The 11,865-nt window shown below is 45.8% G+C and overlaps 1 protein-coding gene across 7 annotated transcripts in view; it reads right to left on the bottom strand.

Moving 5' to 3' along the window:
* Positions 1-6,868: 6,868 nt before the first annotated feature.
* GJC2 (gap junction protein gamma 2) overlaps positions 6,869-11,865 on the bottom strand; it is a 104,220-nt gene continuing 99,223 nt past the window's right edge. For 6 of the 7 annotated variants that reach the window (XM_034759784.1, XM_034759786.1, XM_034759787.1 and 3 more), the window contains one exon: positions 6,869-9,355. In XM_034759784.1, the coding sequence (XP_034615675.1) occupies positions 8,082-9,335 (1,254 nt within the window). In that variant the 5' untranslated portion in view covers positions 9,336-9,355 and the 3' untranslated portion in view covers positions 6,869-8,081. The remainder of the gene's footprint in view (positions 9,356-11,865) is intronic. The other variant, XM_034759791.1, reaches the window with a different exon arrangement.

Below are 11,865 nucleotides of genomic sequence, written 5' to 3'. Positions count from 1 at the left end.
TCTCTCGTGTAATTCACTGAAGTCAAGGCAAACGCATTGGGGTGAATTTGAACAGTTAGTTACCATTAAAAAATGGTGGAAATACTCCACTTTTTAGAACTCCAAACCAAAACAAATACTATAAATGCTGCAGGCTGACAGTCCTACGAGGGATTATATTGCTTTAATGGCAACCAACCTTTCCCAGTTCTCTATTTGGGTTATAATGGCTTCTGGGCTCGTAATGCCAGTACAACCGCCTGTAGCTTCAACCACCAAGGGTTCAGCCTCCAGGTTTGGTCCTACTAAACGGGCAGCTTAGTACTGGGCTCTTGACAAACCACCCTCCAGGTTTTCTACAGACAGTAGGGTAGTCTCCAGATGTGTTTGTTCTGTTAGTAAATCCGTCTCAGGCTCTGCCACCTCAAACGTGCCGCTGCTAGTTTAGACAGGAGAAGAAGGGGGCTACAGGAGTGTGGAAGAGGCCCACCATCTGTGTTTTAGGCAAATTCTGCTTAGTTATACTGGCCTAAATCAAGGATAACTCTGCCTTAACAGAGCTCCCTACTTCTTAATTAGCTGGAGGACAGTGCTGTGGCTGAATGGGAAGCTGCAGGAGCATAAAGCAGCCTGAAAAGCATCGGCTCTGTAGCCGGGGAATAGCACTTGTATGAGAATGTTTCCCTATCTGTGCTCAGGCTGGCAGAAATGCTCTAGAGCGCAGGAGTGCTGGGGATCAGAGTCAGGTCACCTGTTGACTCTCTCCCAGGCACGACACTTTGGCTGCATTGCTATCAACAGTCGTGGTTTCCTCTTTAGCCCTAGCCTGAACCATGACATGGGCAAAATGCAACAAGCACCTACAGGTCTTCCCAGAAAGTTACAATAATGATTTCTGAAAGAGCACACAAGTGGGCCATTAGCTGCAAACTAATGTTGTAGGCAATGCCTCTCTGCACAGAGAGAGAGCAGAATACAGATAACCAGCAGGTCACAGTAAGGCAAAAGTACTTTGCAAGTAAAGCACATTGGAAAAAAATAATCCCAACTATGCATACAAAATGATGGGGTCTAAATTACCTGTTACCACTCAAAAAGTGATCTTGGAGTCATTGTGAACAGTTCTCTGAAAACATCTGATCAATGTGCAGTGGGGCAGTCAAAAAAGTTAATGTTAGGAACCATTAGGAGGAAAGGGATAGATAATAAAACAAAGTATATCATAATGCCTCTGTATAAATCCACAGTAAGGCCATACCTTCAATAGTGCATGTAGTTCTAGTTGCCCCGTCTCAAGATATATTGGAAAAGGTACAGAAAAGGGCAACAAAAAGGACTTGGGTATGGTACAGCTGCCGTATGTGGAGAGCTTTAAAAGACTCGGACTGTTCAGTTTAGAAAAGAGATGACTAAGGGGTGATATGATAAAAGTTTATAAAATCATGAATAGTGTGGAGAAAGTAAATAGGGAAGTGTTATTTACCCCTTCACTTAACACACAAACTAGGAGTCAAATGATAAAATTAACAGGCAGCAGATTTAAAAAAAAAAAAAAAAGTACTTCACACAATACACAGTCAACCTGTGGAAACTCATTGCATTGAGATGATGCGAAGGTTAAAAGTATAACTAGGTTCAAAAAAGAATTAGACACGGTAAGTTTATGGAGGATAGGTCCATCAATGGCTATTAGCTGAGACAGTCAGGGGCACAACCTCCAAATGCCAGAAGCTGAGGTTCACAGGGGATGGATCACTCGCAATCGCCCTGTTCTGTTCATTCCCTTTGAAATACTTGGCACTGGCCACTGTCAGAAGACAGGATACTGGGTTGGATGGACCATTGTTTTGGACCAGTATGTGTTCTTATGTATCTACATCCATGCAAATATATGGTTGAATTGGCTACCAAATTAGATTTAAAAGTCTTTGCCATCTCTTCTCACCAACATCTTCAAAATTATCCTTGCCATATAAATATACCACACACTTTGCATACTGTAAACAATATGTATGTTTTATTCCATTTTATTAGTATTGGAAATTGAATAGCCAAAGAGCTGGGGTTTGTTTTGTTGACAAATATGTGTAACATTCTAACTACATTCCAGATGTAACATTTACACTGAAAAATATGTACAGGTTCAATTTCATACGCAAAAAGTTTCAAATACAAATACAGTTAGTACAAAACCCCCCAGAAACTCTGTAACAGCCCAGACTTGTTATGGCCTTTAGTTAAGTTCAAGTATTTTCCAGTGGAATGGAATGCAAGCAACAAGGTAATTTGGCTTCTACCTGGGACATTCCAGGCCCTGAATAAAAAAGATGAGCACTTTATCTGACACGTTTTAGCGAATATATTCAGCATTTAGGATTAAACAAACTACACAACTAAACCCATCTGCTCTGTGAATGAAACAATTAACCTGTAAAAGAAGCAAAGCGTTAAACCCATACCATATAGTGATCGCTTTCAAGAAGGATGCTGCATGGGAATTAGTTGCAATTGTATGAGCAGTTAGATGGTTAGCTCCTGATGGATTTTTACCTAATCTGGGACTCAACTTTTTGCCACATTGCTTAAGAAGGTTATGTTTCTTGTATCTCCTAATATTTCTCCTTCCCATAAAAAAAATGGGATTTCTCTTTTGAGATCGGCACAGATTCATTTGCAAGGCAGTATTAAATCCCAGTAGCCTGGTGCAATGATGACCTCTGAAGGCCTTAGAGGGTATAACCAACAAAAGCAGGAGAACAGTTTGGCAGGGCCCCAAGGGATGTGAAAGGAATAATGAGAGGGCATTCAGCAACATCACATAATAATACTAATGTATGTTTCTCCGGGCCAATTCTGTTCCTTGCTTTGGCTCCTACATGCTGCTCCCATGGCAAATAAGGGCTGTAATTGAGTCAGAGGGACTGGGGAAGAATTCCTCTAGTGTAAGAGTGTGCCTAGGCTACCCTCCTCTCAGCCGTGGGACTCTTGCTGCGCTGGCAAGAGTTGAAAGGGAATCCTGCATAGCACTGAGTGCTACAGAGATTTGGGGTTGGGATCATCCCAAAGGCAGCACCGGCAAGGCTGCTGGAGGTTAGAGACACTCTGCAGAGGTGCAACACAGAGTGTGTCTTCTCACCTGCAGGTCTCAAGGTGCTTTACCAAGGTGGGTAAACATTATCAGCCCTATGTTACAGATAAGAAAACAGAGGGGAAGTGACTCAGCCAAGGTCACAGAGATTATCAGTAGCGTGGTCGGGAACAGAACACAGGTCTCTTGATTCAGTTTTATCACCAACCACTAGGTCACGGCTACCTTACAGGCTGAATAGCTGGAAAAAAATCTCCTGACCATGAGTACTCTAAGACAGTGACATATTCTCTCAAGAGAAGTGGTGGAAGCCCCATGCTCGGATCTTTTACAAGTTAATACTAGAATGGACAGAGCCCTGGCCAATGTGCTGCAAGAAATGAGCTAGCACTGGCCCCAGATGTGACTTCATAGCTTGTTCCCAACTCTAACTTTTATGGGTGAAATGCTCCCCCACTGAAGTCACTGGCAAGACTCCTATTGACTTGAATGAGGCCAGGATTCTGCAATCTACTATTATCACATTGCCACTGCCTAGCCCCACAGGCATGCTGTTCAGCACTGCACTGTAGCTGCATGGGGGTATATGGAAAATGTTGGGTTATGTTCTGCCCCATCTTATGTCCCAGGCAACTTTACTGGTTCACTTGGCTGGGGTAGCGAATGAATCAGGACAGAATTTGGACTGTTGTGTACAACGCTGACATGCTTGCAATCATCATCTGACCCATTAAGCTCATGTTGTGGAATGGGGGGTAAGGAGAATCACACATTGAGACATTCAATAGGTACTGAGGGCCCAACTTCCCTGCCCAGTTAGTTTGGGCGATAATTTGGTGTCCCTCCAGCAGAAATACAGCTCATTGACCACCATGGTAACACAAAGTACCTGGCATAGGCTACCCAGAAGGGTCAAGAAATTCAGAGAGGCTTCTGAAATCCCATCTTTAACAAGGCATCACAAGCAAGTCCTAATTCGTGGCTCTCAAGTCATCTGCTTTTCACCACAGCAAGTGAAGCCAGGAAACCAAACCAAACCAAACCCCCCGCCCCAACACAATCATCTTGTAACAGAAAATGTTTCTACACTGAAAACTTGTATGCCACATATCGGGCTGCCTAAAACAGGTGAACTGGAGCCAATAGGTTGAACGTGGGGCTGGACACTTGGAACTGCTGCTGTCTAATCCTGTCTCTGACACTGACCCGCTGGATGCCTTGGGTAAGTGTCTTAACCATGCTGGATAAAGTGAGGTTTAATAATAGTTACCTTCCAGGCATGTTGAGGATTATTTAGCTCTTTGTACAGCATTAGGCATGGGTTGTAAGAGATTATAATTATAGACCACTCAGAAAGGAGGTTATACTAGAACCAACAAGAGAGTATTAACAGCAAAATCCTGCAATCGCTGACAGTCCTCAGCCCCAGGGATGGTGGCTGCAGGGAGGGCAGGGCTCACAAGGCCCTCACAGACACAAAGCAGTTGTGCATCCCTTCCTAATATAATAAACAATAAGGGCTGATTATACATTTATTAGCGCGAGCTCATGTGACGGACTCTGAGATGTCTGATGTAAAGCGTGTTTCTCTGCCCCTTGGGCAAATGCTTGGCATTAGCCACACTTACAAATCAAGTCAGAGCCAAGGGGCTGCCTCTGCTTCTCTGGCCGGCTATTCTCGGCCCAGCAACACCAATCAAAGCAGGATTGAATTAAACAACAACAACCGAGGCACACAGAGCACTCCCTGAAGATTAATGACTAGCTGAGGAGTCCAATGGAAACCTGGGGTCAATTACACCCAGCAGGAATTATTCAGGAAATGCTGAGGGCTGGAGGCTGTTGTTGCTGTTATAAGCAGGATAAACATACAATCCAAACTCGCCCAGGCAGCAGAGAGTCACTGCTCTGCTCCAGGGGAACACGTTTCAATGGGCCTGCTGCATTGTGAGTCATTTCTAAGGAAAAAAACATGCAACATCCAACCCTCAGTCTACTCAGAGCTTCCATCAGGGTCATCACGTTAATTGCCTGTGGGGGGGCACAGGGCCAAAGCTAAACGAGGGAGATTCACATAGATGCGCAGTATAAACGTTCACACTGGGCAGCATAAAGCGTAAACCAATACCCAGCTGACTGGGCCTGACTTCACCACGGCATCTCTCCTGTTCAGAATATGCACCAGGGTCAAGGGATCTGCGGCACATTTAATTTTTAATGGACCCCACCATTATCAAACAGCCCCTCTTGGTTTTTAGGTATGGCCCACGTTCAAGAGGAATAATTTAACTCCATGCAAAATGCAAAGTCGTTCCATGGAGCAAAGAGAAAGGACTCAGCCAGGAGGAGCAGACAGATATGTTTCTCCCACCCCCACCATGTTGTAAATATTAGGAGCCTTTTGTGCAAAACTCACAGCTAAAGTGAGATCTTCCCTAAGACAGACCCATGGAGTAATCCTGACCTATCCTGCTGAGGAAATCCACTACACATGCCCTGGCGTGCAGCAGAATAAAGCTGCATTCCTTTAAACAGAACTGATGATTTGTGATCAGTTCCTTCGAGTCGCTCAGTCATTTTCAACAATCATAGGGAGCAGATTCTGCTTCCAGGAGATGCCCTCCAATGGGAACAGGATCAAACCCTAAATTACTTTATAGGTGGCTAAGCAAAATATATTAAACCTTTTTGCCAGAAGCTCTCAGGAGCTGGTCATGGTATTCCTTTTAAAACAATTATTTGCTCTGTCACTATCCCTGATGATGTTGTAGAGCTTTCGGAAGTGCCTTATTAGGCCCTGACTGAATACAGCACTTTAGCACGAGTCGGCCCCTAGGGCTACTTACTTGCTTAAAGTTAAGCACATTCTTAAGTGCTCTGCTCATTCAGAGTCTCTAGAGGTTTATTGTGGGCTGAGATTTATGGGTCTAATCCTGGAAGCTCTTGAATGCATCCTGCAAAGCCACAGAAGGAATTGAGGACACCTAGGCACCTGGCAGGGTCAGGCTCTCCACGAGAGGCAACAGAGCAGAAAATGGGGCAGTTATTTATTTACTTTTTTACTTCAGCACATCCACTGACACCCAGGCCGATAAATCACCCAGCCATGTTCCCAGTGGTCAGGATTACATTTCTGCTCGTTACCGGAGTTAATTCACAACAAAGCCACAGACAGTCAGTTTTGTCCAAGTCAGATACATTGCCAAAGTATTTTTTACCAAGAGTGTTTGAAAAAGAGAAACCCTTCTAGTTGGAGCCACATTGTGTTTAGGGTCCTAACCCTGCTTGCCTCACTGACATGAATAGCCTCGTGGAAGTCAATGGTGGTGTCTAGACTGGGCTTCTTTTCTTAAGATTTCCCCACTTCTCCCACCATCAGTTCACTTTCTCCCACAGAACTGGAGCAGACAAGGTGCCAGCGGCCACTGGCATTTTAAGCACCATGTTGCATAGACTTGGTCTGCACCAGCGTTGCATTGTGGGTATCTCTGGTGGTAAACTTTAGCCAAAATAACCTGGTGTACACAAGTCCAGTGGAACTAGTCATGTGAGCAAGGCAAGGGGGATTTGGTCCTTAAACCGCAGACGAGTGCTTTTTGTGAATGGCCCTTCTCCTGTCCCCATTAAAGTCAAGCGGGCAGATTCTCAGCTTGGGTCAGATGACATAAATGAAGCTGAACCAACTGACACCAGCTGAGGATCTGGCCCAAGGGCTGGCCATTCGACCTCCAAGAGAGGAAAATCAGCCACCATTCTGAGCTGGTGTTTTTTTGGTGGGAGTGGGAAGTTGTAAAAATCATCGTGGGGTTGATATTATATTATATATATCTGTATCTCACACATAATATTCAGATGTGTGTGTATATATACTCAAATATACGTCTCCACACACACACGCTGTACACACTAGGCATTGATCTATTTGTCTGCAACTATTTATAAGCTTTTGATTAAAACAAAAGTACATGATAACAAAATTTGTGAGCACTGCTCTTCTGATCTCTACCAAGAGTTAACACAGACATTAGAAACTTCGAATTTCACTTTCCTGGTTGCTTAAAGGCACTTTTGCTTAAGATGTGCAGTAGCAGTGTTAAAAAACGCTAAACTGCTTCAATTCCCACCAGCTCTGGGACGAATGCTACACTGCAGCATCATTACAGTGCAAATTGACTGCAAACGCTACGTAGCATTTGATCCCGTTTGCTTTGCAGTTCAACACTGATTGGGGGGGAAAAAAGGATACAACGTTTACCTCAACGCTAATCACTCAGGGTCGCGTACATTCTTTAAAATACGGCTACTGTGCTTCTGACAGTCTTCATGTGCCATTAATGCAGGGTTAGAACTCATGGCTGCAATCTCTGTTGCGTTCATCTCCAATGACTGCTTGTTAGTGCATGTAAGAATCCAGGCAGGAAACAAGCCATGCTAGTCGATCGTGGCAGTTTATGCAACATGTCACCGTTTTCCCCTTTAACGGAGGAATTCAAATTAATTTGAGGAAGGACATTTAGTAATTAAACCGTTCTCAACACAAGTACAGTACGATAGCCTCATGATGCAGAACATGAGTTGCTCGGGGTAGTCAAGACTTTTCTTCTGAATGATCAACAGAGTCCCCTTCCTGCCAGCCAGCTCGCTTGTCAGTCCAGTCTCTGTCGCAGAGAGCCTGCAGTGGGTCATCCTGGGCAAACAGCTAGTAAGTGACATAAGAAGAAAGGCTGTTACTCCCACCCCTAAGCAGTGCCGGGGGGTGGAGGGGCACCATACAGTTTAGCTCGATGGAGGTTCCCAGAGACAATATGGACTAGGCAAGAAAGGGAGTGTCTTTGTTAACGCACCAGAAGACATTATTCAAATGTAACGTTTGAAACAACTCATCCTTCAGCTACATTTACTCCCATGTACAAATTGTGCCTGTGCTCTGTGAATTGAATTCTAGACAATGCTGGGAAAAAAACCAAACCTCTACTTACATTGCCCTGTCTGTGAGCTACGGTCAAGCACCCAATTATATCCATACAGAAGTCTTTCCATCTTTGCTGCTAGAACTACCTTTTTCTGAACTGGCTTTGGGCTTAGCGCCTTGTTTCTCATGGGCAGTATTGACCCTGTTCTGTTCTACCACAGTCCCACCTGAAGGTGGGCTACTGGTTCTGGAAGGCTGCATGTTGGCCTGAGTGGCATTGTAGCTCTGGAATGCTATGTCTAACTGCTCCTGGGCCACCCTCAAGTGTTTATGAAGGGTGGACAGATCTGGCGGGATGTTCTCATCTGGGCTTGTGCACTGTTGTTCTTGAGCAACGTTAGCCAAGTTCTGCTCATGGGCCAACAAGCTATTTGGGACCTTTGCAGGCTTCTCTGATTTCACAACCAGGTTATACTCGGGAGGGCAGGAGATATTCTTCGAGTAGGAATAGTTGTATGGAGGCTGCCTGAAACTATTAATCTTTCTGTTGCGAATGGCATCTCTAATGGTCCCAAACCCCAAGTGGAACATTTCACACATGTTGAGCAACAGACACAGGCAGCTCACAACATACATCACCAGGAGGAAGATGGTCTTCTCTGTCGGCCTTGACACAAAGCAGTCCACGGTGTGAGGGCAAGGGGCTCTGCTGCAGACGAAATATGCTTCCACCTCAAAGCCATAGAGAAAATACTGCCCAACCAAGAAACAAACTTCAAATGAAGCTCTGGCAATGAGCTGGAAGACGTAAATCTTCATCAGCCCTTCTTGCTGGATGCGTTTCCTCCCATCGTGCTTCTGCTGCTCCTTGCTCTTCTTATTTGCTTTGGCTTTCTCCTCGTTTTCCACCGTGTTATCAGAGATCATGGGCTCCTCTTCGTCTGCTTCCAAAGGGTCTTCCAAGTTACGGACAGCCTGCCAGTTCAAAGCAAACTGCTTCTTCTTCTTCTTGAGTACCTTAAGCCTCTTCTCCTCCTCGGAGGACCTAGCGATCCTGTGGATGGCATAGCCCAGGTACATGATGGAAGGGGTTGAGATCATGATGATCTGGAAGACCCAGAACCTGACGTGTGATAGCGGTGCGAAGGCATCGTAGCAGACGTTGTCGCAGCCCGGCTGCTTGGTGTTACACGTGAATTTGCTCTGTTCATCTGAGTATATGGACTCCCCTCCGACAGCCGTCAGGACGATACGGAAGACGATCAGCACGGTGAGCCAGACCTTCCCCACAAAAGTGGAGTGATTGTGAATTTCTTCTAGCAGACGGGTGAGAAAACTCCAGCTCATGTTGGTCATAAGGGCTAATCATTTATAACCTGCAAGAAAAGCAGGAAGAAAAAACATAACGTATAAGTTAATGCCGCTCTGTTTGGTCATAGCAACAGACCTCATTATAATAGTGGCATTGGTACATAGCAGGATGATATCAGAGTGAAGTTATTTTATTCCAGAGATCAGCATCACTATTATGAGAGGCTCAGTAGAAGAGGAATTGTAATTTGTACATTGCAAGTCACTGAAACAATTTATATCACTATACCCAAGCTCATTGTAAGTAGTTTCCATTATTTGCACAAATAAGTGCAGTACATTGGATATGTTTAGGCCTGATCTTATAGTGAACTCCCATGGACAAAGCCCTCAAGTCAATGGGACTCCGTGTGGGTTGAGAGGTCTGTCCATTCATTGCAGGGTCAGGGCCTTATACTACAAACAAACCGATGGCCATTTAGGAATCTCACAATTGTCACTATGCTGCATGCTACCATCACTTTAAACTTGATGACGTGGGGACAGAGATCTGATTCTCCTACTCCAATAGCACAGGTCTCCCTACCACTTGAGCTAAATGCTAGCTGAGACTCTCCGTTAGCAATACAGATCCTATGACACAGCTGAATAGCTATGATTCTATCAGTGGAGTGCCTAACATGCTAGTAGTCAATTACAGTATATAAGAGATAGTCAATAGGAGCGTAAACACTGAGAGCATAGGTATCTGTACACATTACACACTCAAAAGCTATACTAAAAGAACATTATGAAGGTTGCAAAATCAAGCAGTCAAAGGTAAGGAGATGCCAGAATTAAGGTCGCCTGTGCAACCTTAACTTGGCCCCCTTGTGCATATGCATTATGATACAATCTTTAATCACAAGATCACATACTATATTTTCCACAGAACCAGGGGTGGTGCTGGAGGCAGGGGATTTACCAAGGACAGGGGCAGCTCTATGTATTTTGCTGCCCCAAACACGGCAGGCAGGCTGCTTTCGGTGGCATGCCTGCGGGACATCCGCCAGTCCCGCGGCTTCGGCGTACCCGTCGCCGAATTGCCGCCAAATCCACGGGACCGGTGGACCTCCCGCAGGCATGCCGCTGAAGGCAGCCTGACTGCCGCCCTCACAACGACCGGCAGGCCAACGCCCCAGGCACGCCTTTGGTGCACTGGTGCCGCCCCTGACTAAGGAAATACTGTTTGAATGTAACCAGAGAAATCTATCTATGGTACCCGTAGCAACTGCCATTCTCCGACTGAAGGCAGAGCAGAGAGAGCAGCAGCTGCTGGCCTGCCCGGGCTGGGGATGGGGGTGCCCAAGAGCAGTCTTTGGCCTATGTCCCCGCCCACTGGGGCATGCTGCCCAGGGCAGTTTCCTGAAGGCTCTGACAGCCCCAGAGTTAAGTCCGCCACCGCTCGTGGTGGCTGCGAGCACTGCCCGGCGCTGGCTTCCAATGGGGCCAGGGGGCGAGGCCACGGGAGGGAGAGGAGGAGCAGAAGGTAGCGCCACGCAGAGGGATAGGGCCTCATGGCGAAGGGGGGCTAAGGCCCATCTCAGCCTCCCCACCGGGAAGAGCTGGTGCTGCCCCTGCATAGAACCCATGCCTCATTCAATGCACAGGAGGGGCCTGTTCTGGGGAGCAATCAGGGGTGAGCAGTGAAGGGTTCTCCTAGCTGTAGCATTCCTACTTCATTTACTGTGGAAGCTGGAAGGTGTGTAGTGAATGAGACAGGGGTTCCCAGCAAGAGAAAGGACAGTCACATGGTTATGGCAGCTGAATGCTGCCCTGGGGAATTGGAGTCTCTCCCTGCCTCTGCCACAGAGTTCCTCTGCAGTGTTGGAAAGTCACTTAACCCAAACTTTTCACGGGTGGTCACTACTTGTGTGTGCCTCATTTTCTGGGAGCCCAACTTGAGACCCTGAGGTCTGATTTGCGGACGTGCTGAGCACTCGCAGGTGCCTTGAACAAATAAAATGCTATTTAATGCTGAAGAATCAGGTCCTAGTCGTCTCACCCAAAGTTACACTTTTAATCTGAATCTCTCTGTGCCTCACCCTTCCATCTGTGAAATGGGGATAACACCACTCCCCCACCTCCCAGGGGTGTTGTGAAGATAAATTAATTAGTGTTTATGAAGCACTGGATACTACAGTGATGAGCACCCTGGAAAAGCTCACAAGGAAATCAATAAGAGCAAGGTTTGAATAGTGTGTGGTAAATAAGTCATGGGGCTGCACATGGAACGATTGAATAGCTGCTCACTAAGTAGGCACTGTCCAGGCTGCTCACTGAATGAGGCCGAGGTTCTGTGGAAAAAGCAGTATGGGATCATGTAATTAAAGACGGTATCATAATACATGCGTCTGAGGGAACTGAGATAAGATTGCACAGGCAACCTTAACTCTGGTGTTTCCCGACCTTTGCGTGCTTAACTTTACAACCCTAATAATGCTCTTTTGATGGGTTCTGTGTGTTAATTTCTTAGGTTTTTTAAAAGGCAAACTGAAAAAAAACAAATTCCATCGTGTGGCGTCATATTGACACC

Source organism: Trachemys scripta, chromosome 2, assembly GCF_013100865.1.
Source record: "Trachemys scripta elegans isolate TJP31775 chromosome 2, CAS_Tse_1.0, whole genome shotgun sequence".
NCBI classification, from domain to species: Eukaryota; Metazoa; Chordata; order Testudines; family Emydidae; genus Trachemys; species Trachemys scripta.
This window is presented reverse-complemented; position numbering and strand designations above follow the sequence as displayed.